General features: G+C 30.9%; 1 protein-coding gene across 1 annotated transcript; it reads left to right on the top strand.

Annotated features, from left to right (window-relative positions):
* Positions 1-320: 320 nt before the first annotated feature.
* Positions 321-11,848, top strand: LOC141317006 (transmembrane protein 151B). Its single transcript, XM_073832873.1, has 2 exons — positions 321-398; positions 10,038-11,848. The coding sequence occupies exons 1-2, from the start codon at positions 321-323 to the stop codon at positions 11,508-11,510; spliced, it is 1,551 nt and encodes a 516-aa protein (XP_073688974.1). The 3' UTR covers positions 11,511-11,848.
* The last annotated feature ends 5,728 nt before the right edge of the window (positions 11,849-17,576 follow it).

The raw sequence follows: 17,576 nt of genomic DNA, 5'->3' as shown, positions 1-17,576 counted from the left end.
ATCTCGCGCCTCATTGTCATTCACTCCGCGTTCACGTGCTCGTGTGGATGTGGATGCGCTTTGCATTTCCATACGCGTTCTGCGTCTCGACGTGGCTCGGATCCGCTTCTTTTACTTCCAAAACACAAATCCTGAGGGAAATGTTCTCGCTTTCCCGGACAGCAAACAATCCCTCAAGTATTTGTTTGTTCTTGGACTCGTAAGGACACAGAAGCGCGCTCTCGTGGGCAGGATGCTGCCTCGCTGAGGAGCCGTAATGGAGAGTGATGGATGACACATGGCTGTGATGCTCCAGGATCATCTTCATCATCATCATCATCATGTCTCCGGCGGCTCCGGTAACGGACAGTAGTGCTGTTGATGTCCACCACGAGCAGACGGACGCGCCGCGGGAAGCGGTGAGTTCAGCCGCGGCGCGCGCGTTCCCATTTCGACGCGATGTGGGGAAACCTTTGTTACAAACCGTGACGAAAGAGAACGAATAAACGCTGGGTTCTGTGAGTTTTATCAAAAGGCTAATTAATGCATTGCGATTTATGTTTAATTGACTCAATCATGCGTTGGATTGTGTGTGTGGGGGTTCGTGCACGTGAGTGAAAGGAGATACACACAAAGATTCCTATCTGTCTCTACTGTAGACTACTGTAATAATAGACTGTATAAACCAATTACACGTTCAATTCAGTGGCAGACAGTAAGAGAGTGGATCTCAGCAAACTTCATAGGTCATGGTCATATTTCATCACTAAAAAAATAAAATAAATTAAATAATACGATTTAAAAAATCAAATTCAAATTCAGAAATAATTTAAAAAAACCAGCTATAAAATATAGCTTGAAACATTTTTATATATGTTTATATTTTAAAAATAAAATTAAAAGTGAAATGAAAAAACAGAATTATTTAATAACTCTAATATTTAAAAATACATTACAAAATGAAAATAAAAAAAAAGATTTATAAAAATTAACATTTTTATTATTTTTGAAAACACAATGTAAATAATACAATTTTACAAATATATTTTGCACATAATTAAATAACAATAATTAAAAATGCTATAAAAATATTGCTTGAAACATTTTTATGTTTATATTTTAATACCCGATTTACATTAAAATAGGTTATATAAATAAATTATAAAATAAAATTAAAATAAAATGAAAAAAAAGAATTATTTCATTAATCATTTTTGAAAATACAATGTCATCCCATTTTGATAAAAAATTATCACAAAAATAGGAAAAGAATTAATGATAAAAAAAAAAACATTTTATTATATAAATAAAATCTAAAATAAAATGCACTTTTTTCTATGTAACCCATTATTGATGAATGGGAACATACACATTTGCTATTAGTAATAGGCTAATATTCTATAAATACAGAAAAATGTATTTGATAAATTATTTTATTTTGATTAAAGCTTTTTTTTATAAAATTTAATAAAATACAATAAACATATATTATATAAATAAATTATAAAATGAAAAAAAATATTTAATTATTTTTGAAAATACAATGTAAATAATACAATTTAAAAAAATATATTTTGCAAAAATAATAAAAAAACATGCTACAAAAACATTGCTTGAAACATTTGTATAGGTTTATATTTTAACACCCCATTCACATTTCTGTTTCTTTAAAATAAATTAAAATATATATTATATAAATAAATTATAAAATAAAATAAAAATAAAATAAAAAAACTGAATTATTTAATTAATAATTAAAATGTCATTCCATTTTGATAAAAAAAAATAGGAAAACAATTAATGATAAAATATATTTTATTATACAAATAAAATCTAAAATAAAATGCAAAATTTTTTTTCTATGTGACCCATTATTGATGAATGGGAACATACACATTTGCTATTAGTAATAGGCTAATATTCTACTGAAAAATGCAGATAAAATGTATGAATTTGATAAAATATTTCATATTTTGATAAAAAAAATTGTAATAAATATAATAAAATACAATAAATATATATTATAGAAATAAATTATAAAATAAAATAATACATAAAAAAAATTTAGCAAAAATAATATTTAAAAAAACTTAATTTAAAATGATTTTATCTTATTTAGGAAATTATATTTTGATTTTAAAAACTGCTATTAAATTCTAACTATTCAGCATTATTATGAATAATTAGTATTTTATGACTATTTACAAATGTGTTTTATATAATTTATAGTATAATTTAAATTTAGGAGGTTGATCATGTAAATAGTGTTTTAAATATTTTATTATAAATTCTTATTTTTTAAAATAATTATTAGTGTATAATTAATTTAAATAAAAATTAAAAATACATAAAAATATTTTATAAAAATAATTCTTTATGTACATAAATTATATATCTTTTTATTATTATTAATATGATTATTATATAATTTATAGTTTAATTTGAATGAAAATAATGTTAATAATTTAAATATTTTATTCAAATCATTTTTTAATTACTGTAAAATGTATTTACAGAAATCATAAGCTATTATTATGTTATTATTATATAATTAATAGTATAATTGAAATTCAAGAGTATGCCTGTTTTTTATGAAAATGTAAAAAATATTTTATTGAAATTCTTGTTTTATTAAAATAATGATTGAATTATTGTATGATTTATTAACATAAATTATATATTATTATTATTATTATTATATAATTAATAGTTTAATTCAAATTTAACAATATGCTTGATTGTTATGAAAATAATATAATTTTATTTTTATATTTATATTTTATATATTTACAGAAACTATATATACTTTTTTTTATTATTATAGAATTAACAGTATAATTTAAATTTAAGAGCATGGTTGATTTTTATAAAACTAATGCAAAAAAATATTGTAAAATATTTTATTAAAATAATTCTTGAATTATTGTACAATTTATTTTATAATTATATATAATTTTAATAATATTTTTTCCTTTAAGCGTATGCCTGATTGTTATGAAATTAATGCACAAAACTCTGCAAATTAAAAACATTTTTTTTTTTAAATAATTTTATTAAAATAATTTATTATTACTTTACATTTTGGGGTGAAATGTGACCTGTATTTTGCAAAAATCACCAAGTGACATTTAAGTTGTTTGTGATGATTTATAATATATATTTCAGACTTTGAGTACATAATACTTTAAAACATTGCTTATTAAGTTCCAACTTACATGTCACCAACAGTTTAGTCACACAGGGTCCTCGCTGATGATCTAAACCTCATGAATTGGCAGCGAGGTCAGCCTCAGTTATGTCACTTTACTAAAACGCTAAAATAGCCCGAATGAAAGTGGGACGCCTTGCTCACACCTCCTAAAATACACAGGGTGACAGCAGCAGAGAATCCTCACTATATGAGAGCGCGAGTTTTCTCTGGGACCGTCTGACAGAGCCTCATTATAGAGGCTTGGTTTCACTGTTCAAGTGCTTTAGAGGACAGATCTGTCCCTAGTGCTTCAGCTTTCATTCAGCAACTAATACAGTTCACCTAAGAATGTGAGGAAATGTGTTTGCTCTGTTGTGGTTGTCTTATCTTATGCTCTACACATCATTTAGCTGCTGAAAGATGGTGATTAACTGGTTTGATAATTATTTCCTCAGAAGTGCTTAAGTGTAAAATGCCCCCCTGGGTCACTGAAAGCTTTTTATTTACTAATTAGTGCCTGGAATTGATGTGCACAAACACTTTCAGTTAAAGAAAAGTGATTTGTCTAATTGTAATCTGTTTACTAATTCAAATATTCAAAGACCAAATTACACTCTTTTTTTTATCTAAATGGTTTCATTAAGAAACTTTAACATCTGAAGAATCTTTCTGTTTCACAAAAGGTTCTTTGTGGCGAAATAAGGTTCTTCAGATTATAAAAAGGTAAAAAAGAAATGGTTCTTTAAAGAACCTTTGACTGAATGGTTCTTCTATGAAGAATGTTTTAAAGCATCTTTATTTTTAAGAGTGTAGCGTAACTTATGAAGATCATTCAGAAAAAGAGGTCGCTGATGTTTAGTAACTAGTTGAACTTTTTTTTGGCATTAACCTAGTTGTGGTTAGGGTCAGTTTTTTTTTTTACATTTTAAATTAGATTTTATATTTTTATATCAATTTATTTTATAAATGTTTTCATGTTAAATTTGGTAAAAATGTTGTTGTTTTTGTCATTTTTATTAGTTTTTTATATGTATATATAAGTTTGAGATATTATTTAATTTAATTTAATTTTTAAATATTATTTTAATGTATTATTTTAATTTAATTTAAATTATTTATTGCTTCCATTGCTTCCAACTAAAATTTCATTTTAGTTAACTTAATATTTTTTGGTTTTGGTATCATTGATTTTTTTGTTAAAGTTTTGAATTTTATTTTTATTTTTATATTTTATATCAATTTATTCTAGAATTGTTTTCATTTTAAATTTTGTAAAATTTTTGTTGTTTTTGTCATTTTTATTAGGGTTTTTACATATCTATATATGTTTTAGATATTATTTTATTTTAATTTAATTTAATTTTAAATATTATTTTAACTTAAATTATTTATTGCTTCCATTGCTTCCAACTAAAATGTTGTTTTAAATCACTTTAAAAAATTGTCTTTAGTATCATTGAGTTTTTGTTAACACTTTGAATTAGATTTTTATATTTTATATCAATTTATTCTATAAATGTTTTGATTTAAAATTTTGTACAATTTTTGTTGTTTTTGTCATTTTTATTTATTTTATTTCTTTTTTTATATGTCTATATCAGTTTGAGATATTATTTAATTTAATTTTGAAATATTTTTATTTTATTTGTAAAAGTTTTTATTTTAGTTTGTTTTTTGTATCATTGAGTTTTTGTTAAAGTTTTAAAGTAGATTTTATACTTGGTAAAATGTTTTATTTTTATTAGTTTTTTATATGTCTATATAAGTTTGAGATATTATTTATTTTTAATTTAATTTTTATATATTATTTTAATTTAATTTAAATTATTTATTGCTTCCATTGCTTTCAACTAAAATTTAATTTTAGTTAACTTAACATTTTTGTTTTTGGTAATTTTTATTAGTTTTTATTTTAGTTAACTTAACATTTGTTTTTGTTTCATTGAATTTTTTGTTAAAGTTTTAAATTAGGTTTTATTTTTATATTTTATATCAATTTATTCTAGAACTGTTTTCATTTTACATTTTTTTTACATTTTTGTTGTTTTTGTCATTTATATTAGTTTTTTATATGTCCATATACGTTTGAGATATTATTTAATTTAATTTTAATTTAATTTATTTTTAAATATTATTTTAATTTAATTTAAAAATTGTATTGCTTCCCTTGCTTCCAACTAAAATTTAATTTTAGTTAACTTGACATTTTTTTGTTTGTTTTTGGTCATTTTTATTAGCTTTTATTTTAGTTAACTTAACATTTTTTTGTTTTTGGTATCATTGAGTTTTTGTTAAAGTTTTGAATTAGATTTTCTTTTTATATTTTATATCAATTTATTCTAGAATTGTTTTCATTTTAATAATGAAAAAAAATTAATTTTGTTGTTTTTGTAATTTTTATTAGTTTTTATTTTAGTTAACTTAACATTAGTTTTGAAGTTTTAAATTACATTTTATTTTTATATTTTTTATCTTTTTATTTTATTTATTTTTTTTATAAAAAAACAATATCTCAAACTTATACAGACATTATTTTGTTATTATGTAAAAAATTATTTTGTTATTATGTAAAAAATTAAATTAAAAAAAATGTGTTTTTTTGACATTTTTATTAGTTTTTTATATGTCTGTATAAGTTTGAGATATTGTTTTATTTTAATTTTTTTTAAATATTATTTTAATGTATTAATTTAATTAATTTAAATTATTTATTGCTTCCATTGCTTCCAACTAAATTTCATTTTAGTTAACTTTTTTTTTTGTTTTGGTATCATTGAGTTTTTGTTAAAGTTTTGAATTAAATTTTATATTTTTATATGAATTTATTCTATAAATGTTTTCATTTTAAATTTATTTTTTTGTCATTTTTATTAGATTTTTATATGTCTATATAAGTTTGAGATAATTAATTTTAATTTGATTTAATTTTTAAATATTATTTTAATTTAATTTAAATTATTCATTGTCTCCAACTAAAACTTTAACTAAAATAAAACTGAAAACTGAAAATGTAAAACCAAAAAATAATTCAAAATATTAATACAAATTATAATAAATAATATTTATTATATTATAATACAATAACACTGTTTGCAACTTGCTTGAAAAAACAAAAACACAAATGAGAGTATTATGCATTGTGTATTAATGGCTGAGAAATACTTCATAAGGGCTACTTGTCATAAGTGTTGCGGTTCCCGCTGAGAGCTCCGGTCGTGAGGGGCTCCAGGGGCCGCGCTAAAAGGTAGAGCGGATAATTATGGAAGAACTTAATCAATTATTTAATGCCAGCTGCCATGTTAAGGGCATAAGACAGCCATGCAATCACATACTCCAGAAACAGCTAAATAAAAAACTGAGAAGTTTGTTCAGCATGAATATGATGTTTGCATTTTGTGGATTAATCGTTCTGTCAGACTATAAGGCTTTTTCGGATCCATCAACAAAATGCTTCTAAAGCAGAATCAATGAGGGTAATGAGATTTTTACTGGGTGGTTTACAAGAATTTTATTTTCTTTGTGATTATTAGTGAAATCAGTTTTTGAGTGAAATATATATATATAATTTGGTTGAATATAATGCAACTTTTAGTTTTGTCCCTCGACCCTCAATCAAGATTTTTAGCCCTTCGTATTAAAACATTTGTGGACAACTGACATAGAAGAACCGTTTTTTCTTAATGTGAAGAACATTTTAATAATCTAAAGAACCTTTTTCCACTATACAGAACAAAGACATTCTCAAATATGTAATAATTTTGGAAATTTTCTATTTATTTGTTCGTTTGTTTTTGCTAAAAGAAAAAAAAAAGAATATTTAGGATACATTGGACACTATCCAATGTTTTAGGAAGAATTTAAACTTAAATAATTCTTGAGAAGTCTTTAGAAAAAAAAAAAAAAACAGGACAGAAAGAAAAGAACATTATTAAGAATATTTTGTTTTCCAAAAATATTTCTTTACCCGGTAAGTTAGAAAAAAAGAAGAAAGAGTTTTGGGTTGTAGTTAAATGTTTGGAAAAAGATTTTCCATGCTTTGTGGCACTTTATACTGAATGTTATGAGGAGTTATGAGGTCCGGCTGACAATTTGAGGATCCAATGGCATCAGGAGGTTTAGTCACAAGCTCTTTTGAATGCTTTTAATTGGTCAAAAATGTTCAGTGTTAAGTAAATTGTTGTTTAGTAATTTATTTTTGAAAAGCAAGACAAAACTGTAAAAAGGTTATTAATATTTAATTTATTCAATGGTTAAAAAAAATTGGCATAATACATGGCTGGGGACACTAAAAACCGCGTTCGGCCTTCGGCCCAGTGTTGAATTTTTTTCGGTTTCCACTGGTACGCAGTGAGCGTTTTCAATTCATTCATACAGAAGTTGAGCTTAAACGTGTGCGTGGTGCATTATGGGATTGAAAGAGGCACAGAGAAAGTGTTGAGAGTGGCTGAGAGCTGCAAAAAGGTTGGGCATTCATCAACTTTATGCAAATGTCGAGTGCAAAACGCCAGGCGACAACCAATCACTGTGAAAAGTAGGCAAGGCAAGATTTTGACGTATGTTTCTGAGTGTTTGAAGAACTGGTGGATTACTGGTGGAGCTGAAATCACATATCATTGAAAAAGTCATGCAAAAATCAATGCACTTTGCATGCCTTCATTATATGCTAGTGTTTCGTTTGTGAATCGAAGTTAAAAGGCGACGATGAAACGCAAACAGGGTGTAAACATTGTTTTCCCATAGGCGTGCTCTGCCCTAAATTTGACACACCCCAAAGCAGTGCCGTTGCCAGTGGCACTGAGCATGGATTTGACGCTGTGGTAGAAATGCATTGTAACAGTGCGTTTCCACTGGTACGCAGCGGGCGTTTTCAATTAATTCATATGGAAGTTGAGCTTAAAAATTTGCATGGTGCATTATGGCTTCAAAAAAGTTGGGTATTCCTCAACTTTATGCAAATCTCAAGCGCAAAACACCAGACGACAACCAATCGCTGTGAAAAGTAGGCAAGGCAAGATTTTGACGTATGTTTCAGAGTGTTTGAGGAACTGGTGGATTACTGAGCTGAAATCACATATCATTGAAAAAGTCATGCAAAAGTAAATGCACTTTGCATACTTTCATTAAATGCTAGTATGTTTGCAAACCACCGTTAAAAGAAGACAATGAAACACAAACAGGGTGTAAACAGGTGCCGTTGTATCGTTGCCAGCAGCACTGAGTGCAGATTTGACGCTGTAATGGAAACACACCGTTATTTGAAGCAATGGAGGACCCTGAACTTCGAAAAATGACTCTAAAGGGGTACCCTGGAGAGTGTCACCAAAGGGTCCTGACTAAGCGTCAATATGTGACAAGTTGTGAGTGAGAACGTGTTGTTTCAGGGTGCTTTCACATCTGTGGTTCGTTTCATTTGGTCCGGACCACGGGCAACAAATGATACATTGTAGCATTTTTCTGCCAATTTGGGTCCTTTTCACACCACACTGATTACTGATTGCGAACCAGTTGAAATGAACCTCCAGTCATGTGACAACATCCACATTTACATTTACATTTATTCATTTAGCCGACGCTTTTATCCAAAGCGACTTACAATTGGGAATACAACAAGTGATTCATCCTAAGGAGGCAGATCAACATAGGAAGTGTTCAAAAATACCATATATCAGGCGTTGTTAGAAGAGTGCAGGCTAGAAGGAGAAGATCAAGAAAGAGAGGAAAAACAGGCTAGAAGGGAGGATCAAGAAGAGAGGAGAATTTTTTTTTTTTTTTTTTTTTAATTGAGTCACATAGTGTCGAAAAAGATGGGTTTTCAGCAGTCGTTTGAAAGCTGTTAAGGAGTCTGCATTCCGGAGAGGGGTGGGAAGATCATTCCACCAGGCAGGAACATTGAACGAGAATGTTCTGGACAGTGATTTAATACCTCTCTGTGGTGGTACAATGAGGCGTCTTTCACTAGAGGATCTCAGTCTTCTGGAAGGAGTGTAGATGTGTAGTAGTGAATGGAGGTAGGCAGGTGATGATCCGGTGGCTGTCCTATATGCCAGCATCAGTGTCTTAAATTTGATGCGTGCTGTAACCGGTAGCCAGTGCAGGGATATGAAGAGAGGTGTGACATGGGCCTTTTTGGGCTCGTTGAAGACCAGTCGTGCTGCTGCATTCTGAATCATTTGTAGAGGCTTGATTGTACATGCTGGAAGACCGGCTAAAAGAGCATTGCAGTAGTCCAGCCTGGAGATGACCAGGGCCTGGACGAGGAGTTGTGTAGCATGCTCTACATCCACACCACTTGTTGGCCAATTGTGTCACTGAACATATTTTCTAAACTGTTAAACAATGAGAAGATTGCAGTGTTCTTGTGAGTTTTCGAAAGATGGGACCTAATGTGATCATCAGACCAAATTTATGAGGCTCCGCACCTCCTCACAACTCCAAGTTTGTCAGCGAGCTGCCATGGGGCTGTGTTGCCAAAGGTCAACAAAGACTTCTCCTCTTCCTGTAATGAACAGCGCAGCTGACTATGGAAGCTGGATTAGTCCAAAAAGGTGCAGTACTTTTTGCGGTTGGGTCTGTTTGAGTTCTGATCATGTTCTCACCATAAACTAACCGATCCAGTGTTTGAAAGCGTACCGAGACCACCACTTCAAGGAGGTATCGGTACGCTTCTTTGGTCCGCTTTTAGGGCGCACTCGAGTGCGATTGCTACATTCACACCTGCCCAAACGAACCGCACCAAGAGGGAAAATGAACTCTAGTGCGATTCAACCGAACTAAATGAGGCAGCTGTGACACCACCCTTAGTTTACAGTTTTTTCTTAGGTAAAGTTCTCCATGAAACCAATTCTCTTTATCGTTTGTATCTTTACAGCAACGACCCGCAAAGCAGTCACTGAGCAAGTCCCTGTGCCGCGACTCGCACTGGAAATGCCTCCTCCTGTCGCTGCTGATGTACTGCTGCGTGATCGCCTTGACCTGGTGCCAGGTCACGAAGGTCACGCGCCTCACCTTCGACAGTGCTTTCAAGGGCAAGTCCATGCTGTACCACGACAGTCCCTGTTCCAACGGCTACGTCTACATCCCAGTGGCCTTCCTCGTCATGCTCTACGTGATTTATCTGGTGGAGTGCTGGCACTGCTACTCACGCAACAAACTCCAGTTTAAAGTCGACCTGGAGAGCGTCGGCGAGCGGCTGCGGCGCATGCAACAAGCGACACCGTGCATCTGGTGGAAGGCTATTAGCTATCATTACGTACGTAGAACGAGACAAGTGACAAGGTATCGCAACGGAGACGCCTACACGACCACGCAGGTTTATCACGAGCGCGTGAACACGCACGTCGCAGAGGCTGAGTTTGATTACGGAAACTGTGGAGTCAAAGACATCTCCAAACACCTCACCGGACTGGAGAGCTTTCCCGTGACCAAGCTACGCTTCACTAAGTGCTTTAGTTTTGCCAACGTCGAGTCCGAGAACTCCTATTTGACGCAGAGGGCACGGTTCTTCACTGAGAATGAAGGATTGGATGATTATATGGAAGCACGCGAAGGGATGCATTTAAAAAACGTCGAGTTTAAGGAGTACTTGCTTGCTTTTGCGGATCCGGATCGCTTGCCTTGGTACGCATCGCAGTGTAGCTTCTGGTTGGCGGCGGCGTTGACGTTATCCTGGCCGTTGAGGGTTCTGACGGAGTACCGCACGGCGTACGTTCACTACCACGTGGAGAAGCTTTTCGGCTTCGACTACGTCGCCGTTACGCCTCTGGACGAGCGTCCGTTTTGTCGGCACATCCCGCGGGTCAACACTATTGACAGCACGGAGCTCGAGTGGCACATTCGTTCTAACCAACAGCTTGTTCCCAGTTACTCTGAAGCTGTGCTTATGGATCTGGCGCAGCAGTCCAGTTGCAACACGTTCTCGCCGCGTGGGATCGGCGCGGCTGGCGGAAATGGTTTTGGAGGATACCGACAGAACTGCGAACGCTGTCATCGCTCTATTAGCAGCTCGTCGATTTTCTCACGCAGCGCATTGAGCATTTGCAACAGCAGCAGTCCGCGTTTGCCTTTTAGCAGCAGTCGGTTTTCGCTAAGCCGCTTGTACGGTTCACGCCGCAGCTGTCTTTGGCGAAGTCACAGTAGTAGCCTGAACGATCCCAGCTGTCCCACGGAAAGCACACGATGTTTGGCCGGACAGTCGGCTAATGAGGAGAGCCCACCTTCGCCGCCGGCCTATCAGGACGCGCTGTATTTTCCCGTATTGATTATTCACCGCAACGAAGGATGTGTTGGTCACGATCACCATTCGCTGCACCATAACGGATCCTGCGTGGAGACTTCATTATAGCGTTTGCATAAGGATGAAAACACAAACTTGGTGTTTCAAATGTATTTGCAAACTAAGCAGACTGGTACAGAAATGTTTGTAAGAAACTTTACTTTTTTCTTCTATATGTGCATTCGCGCAAAACTTTGAATGACACGTGATTGCATTTCTTCATAACAAAAGCAGTCTGGCTTTTACTGACATATTTACACACTTGTGATGCACCATAATCATCTGCCAAACAACTTATTACTTTTGTAATCAACATGAAATGGCATTTCTATGGAAGCTCGTTACCGCCACTGAATAAAAAAAAAAAAAAGGTAATTGTGACTTTTTATCTCACAATTCTGACTTTTTTCCTCACCATTGCATGATGCAAACTCCAAATTCAGACGTTTTTTCTTAAAATTGCATGATACAAACTCAAAATTCTGAATTTTTCCTCACAATTGCATGATGCAAACTCAAAATTCAGACTTTTTATCTCAAAATTGCGTGATACAAACTCCAAATTCTGACTTTTTTCTTAGAATTGCGATACAAACTCCAAATTCAGATTTTTTTTTTCTCAGAATTGCATGCAAACTTAAAATTCTGACTTTTTTCTCAAAATTGCATGATACAAATTCAAATAACAGACTTTTTTTCTCAGAATTGCATGATATAAATTCACAATTGCAAGATATAAGGTCAGAATGGCAAGATATAAACTCGCAACTGTGAGGGAAAAAAAAGTCAGAATTGTGTGTTAATATCTGTCTTTGGAGAAGTCGATCCCAGACAGTCGGCCAATGAGGAGAGCCCACCTTCGGCGCCGGCCTATCAGGACACGCTGTATTTTCACATATTGATTATTCACCAAAACAAAGGACGTGTTGGTCATGATCACCATTCGCTGCACCATAACGGATCCTGCGTGGAGACTTCGTTATAGCATTAGCGTAAGGACGAAAACACAAACCTGGTGTTTCTAATGTGTGTATTTGCAAACTAAGCAGACAAATTGACAAATCATTCACATTACAACACATTAACAAAGTAAATGGGGTTAGTTTGAGTTCAGGTTGACTTTAAATTAAAATTGCACATTTCAAATGGAAATGTTTTGTATTAAATGTGACCCTGGACCACAAAACCTCTTAAGTAGCGAGGGGATATTTGTAGCAACAGCAAAAAATACACGCTATGGGTCAAAATGATTGATTTTTCTTTAATGTCAAAAATCATTAGGATATTAAGTAAAGATCATGTGCCATGAAGATATTTTGTATGTTCTCTACAGTAAATATATCAAAACTTAATTTTTGATTAGTAATATGCATCGCTAAGAACTTCATTTGGACAACTTTAAAGGTGATTTTCTCAGTATTTAGATTTTTTTGCACCCTCAGATTCCAGATTTTTAAATAGTTGTATCTCGGCCAAATATTGTCCTATCCTAACAAACCATACATCAATGGTCGCAATTCTGACTTATAACACACAGTTGTGAGTTTATGTCATGCAATTCTTAAAAAAAAGTCTGAATTGCATGAAAGAAAGTCCAAATTGCAAGTTTTTATCTTTTTATTTTTTGCAATTGCAAGTTATACAGTAAGTCAGAATTGCAAGGTTTAAAGTTGTAAATGACGTTTTTCTCAGAAATGCATGCTACAAATTTGCAAATCAGACTTTATTCTGACTAATAACACACAGCTGTGCATTTATATTATTCAATTCTGAGAAAAAGTGTACAAACTTGCAAATCTGATTTTTTTTCTCAGAATTGCATAATATAAACTTGCAAAAGCGAGTTACAAAGTCAGAATTTGAGATTGCGAGTTTATATCACACAATTTGAAGAAAAAAGTCAGAGTTGTGTAAAAAAAAAAAAAAAGAGTTTTTATCTCTTTATAACTCACAATTGCTAGTTTATATCTTGCAGTTGTGACTTTATGACTTGGTATTGCATGTTTATAGGATATTAAGTAAAGATCATGTTCCATGAAGATATTTTGTACATTTCCTGTGGTAAATATATCATAACTTAAAGTTTGATTAGTAATATGCATAACTAAGAATTCATTTTGACAACTTTAAAGGCGATTTTTCTCAATATTTAGATTTTTTTGCACCCTCAGATTCCAGATTTTCAAATAGTTGTCTCTTAAACCAAATATTGTCCTAACAAACCATGCATCAATGGAAAGCTTATTTATGATGTATACATTATGATGCATGATGTATAGATCTCAATTTTAGAAAATGGACCAATTATCCCATTTGGGTTATTTAAGTGCAAATTTGAAATGGACATTTCTATCATTTTCTCTTTGAAGATTCAATTTGGATGCAAAACACATTTGCAATGTATATAGAGTATAAATGCACACACATATAAGCTTTAACATTAACAAAACAACATATTTCCTTAATGTTGGATCCCAGGATATTGACTCTTTACCAGAAACACAAATAATGGAAAAAAAAAAAATGTAATAAACCATTAAAATAAGGCATGATACGGATCAGAAACGATTCAGTAAAAAACTATTCATAAACAGGTTTTTCTTCTGATCTATTTATGGCAACGGTTTCAGTGCCGTGAATAATTTAATACATGCAGCCTAAGGACATGAGAACCTCAAACAAAATGCATAATCTTTAAAAACCCTGCTAGATATTTTATAAACATCATCATCTCATCTATGTAAGATAATATTTAATATATGAAGACTCGACTAAAGCATTTTGTTTTTTTTATTTTCTGCAACTACCTCTTCTTTTTATAGGAATGTAAGTGCCTCGGACTGTTATTTTAGTGATTGTGTTTAATTATTTAAGCGTTTTGGTGTTGACATCGCACTTATAAGTTGCCCAAGTCGCTGTGAAAAGAAAAATGTCAAAATCATTTTGAGCATTTAAATCGGTCCTCGGTAAAAACAAAGAAAAGCAGGACTAAAAATAACAGCTGACACTCAAACCATGTTCAAAATGAATGCTAAAATTAGAAATATAAATATAGATGTTCCTTATTTATCAAATCCAGAAACTACCATTATATTTCACAATGCAAAGGGAAAATATTTGCTGCGGCAATCGTTGTCTTCATTTAAATAAGCACCAAAACTTTGATAGTTTAAGAGAATCTGAAGTCATCTGTATAAAGCATTGGCAAAATAATGTATAAAAGCCCAACCTGACGGCATAATATATGACAGTACAGTGAACCTCTGCATGAGCTCTGACATGAGAACATACTGTAAATATCAGAGTGAACTAAAGGCCAGAGACTGAAGCACAGAACAGACTCAAAGACACAAATCACTTCATTCTGTGGTTTAAAACGTTGCAGAATAAAACTTAATGTTTGAAATAATTCATAAAACTTTTAAACTTAATTTTCTATATATAATTTTTATTTAATTTGATAAACCTTTCAGATTTTCAATTATAATATTCAATTATGTCACTGTCATATTTCACCCAAAATCAAAAGTAAAAAGATAAAATAATTATTTATATGTTTATGCATTTATTTATTTATTTATTTAATTTTAAATTTGTGGCATTATTTTCATGACTATTATTGATACTAAAATATGAAATAATAATAATTAATAATAATATTTTTAAGACTAATTTTAATTTAGTAAAAATAATAAATAATTAGCTTGGTAGAAATGTTAGATTTTCAATTTCTTTTGTTACAATATCCAATAATTTGTGACATTTTCATGACTATTACTATTATTATTATTATTAAAATATGACAAAAAATCAAAAGTAAAAAAGCAGAAAATTATATTTTACATTAGGAAAATAAAATTACTATTTATTTTTTGATCTGTGACATTATTTTCATGACTATTAATATTATTATTATTACTAAAATATGAAATAATAATAATAAATAACAATAAATGTTTTTTTAGATTAATTTTAATTAAGTAAAAATAATAAATAATCAATTTGGTAGAAATGTTAGATTTTCAATTTTTACAATATGCAACAATTTGTGACATTATTTTCATGACTATTACTATTATTATTACATATACATATATATATATATATATATATATATATGCAAATAATGTCACAAATTATTGCATATTGTCACAATTGGTTTACAAATGGTTAATTCTTATTCTTCTGATTAATAATATTATTTTTTATATTTGAGTAATAATAATAATAATAGTCATGAAAATAATATCACATTGGATATGATGGATATTGTCCCCAAAAAAATACAAATTGAAAAAAAACAAAAATATTATTATTACATATTTTCATGAAAATAATACAATATTTTATTTTAAATACTAGGATTCATTTTATGCTAAATAAATTTAAATAATTTATTACTTTAATTTTAGGGTGAAATATGACATTTCAAGAGGTAGAAATAAATAAAAAATGCTAAATTGTAATACAAAACTTCTTATATAACGAAAAGAAGTTCATGTGCACAGAAAATGTCTTCATTTTGAATGCTATTGTTTATTTGAGCATTACATGTGTGCATACAGTAAATATCAGTATGTTTCAATAATCACATCCAATGTGACATTCAGTATCACAATGCAGAAACAAACTCTAAAAGGCAAAAAGTGATCTTGACATTAGATGCATAGTCTATCATTCCCACTGACCAAAAGATACTTTATAAGCATGGATGATTATTGTATTTCCCTGCCTTTTGATGCCATGCACAATGTTTTTATGCTGCTAAAGGGTATTTCAGTGAAAACAGTGCTTACACAATAATCAATGTCATATTTCACAGAGTCTGTAAACACGATGTTGCCTATACAGTTTGTGGCATATCTCAGGTTGGAGGCCAAAATGTGTGTCCAAGTTTAATAAAACTCATTTAAAACTGCCTTGGCCTGTGGGTTTTCATTTGAGTCAGAAATTATTCAAATGAAAAAAATGACCCTATTTATTTTCTTTATACACACTGCTGGGCTTATAGTGATTAATATGCATAAGTGCACATTACCTTTTATCAATTTCTTTTTAATGTCTAGCATTCAAAATTTGGGGTTGGTTTGGTTTTTTAATGTTTTTGAAAGAAGTCTCTTCTGCTCACCAAGGCTGCATTTATTTGATCAAAAATACTGTAAAATTATGAAATATTTTAATAATTTAAAACAGCTGTTTCCCATGTAAATATATTTTAAAATGTAATTTATTCCTGTGATCAAAGCTGCATTTTCAGCATCATTACTCCACTCTTCAATGTCACATGATCCTTTAAAAATCATTCTAATGCTGATTTGCTGTTGCGCTGCTTCATATTTTTTGGAAACTGTGATAGATTTGACTTTTTAAGATTCTTTGATGAATAGAAGTTCAAAAGAACAGCATTTGTAATAGAAATCATCTTCAAAAAACTTCTTAAAGTGCACATTACCTTTTATCAAAAATGCAATCAATTTCTTTTTAAAGTCTAGCATTCAAAAGTTTGGGGTTGGGTTGGTTTTTTAATGTTTTTGAAAGAAGTCTCTTCTGCTCACCAAGGCTGCATTTATTTGATCAAAAATACTGTAAAATTGTCAAATATTTTTAGAATTTAAAACAGCTGTTTTCCATGTGAATATCTTTTAAAATGTAATTTATTTGTGATCAAAGCTGAATTTTCAGCACCATTACTCCACTCTTCAATGTCACATGATCCTTTAGAAATCACTCTAATGCTGATTTGCTGCTCCAGAAACGTCGCACTGCTTGATATTTTTTGGAAACTGTGATAGATTTGATTTTTTAGGATTCTTTGATGAATAGAAGTTCAAAAGAACAGCATTTGAAATAGAAATTATCTTCAAAAAACAACTAAAAGTGATTGAGTTGAGTGTGACTGTAGCTGATCTGCTGGTTCTGTTTCTCCACATTCACTGTCAGTGACCTTTGCCACTTAATAAACGCTCACTAATTATGAGCTAATTCTCCCTGTGGGAGTCAAACGCTCTATCAGCACCAACAAACCCACAACCACCGTCAGTGAGCCTGTCACACACAGCCCACATCAACATTTGAGCCAAACATGCTGCTCTTAACATCTGTTCATGTGTGGTTAAGAACGAATATTTCATTTCA

This window comes from Garra rufa, unplaced genomic scaffold, assembly GCF_049309525.1.
Source record: "Garra rufa unplaced genomic scaffold, GarRuf1.0 hap1_unplaced_231, whole genome shotgun sequence".
Taxonomy (NCBI): domain Eukaryota; kingdom Metazoa; phylum Chordata; class Actinopteri; order Cypriniformes; family Cyprinidae; genus Garra; species Garra rufa.
The sequence above is the reverse complement of the archived record's forward strand: the minus strand, read 5'-3'. Positions and strand labels throughout refer to the sequence as shown.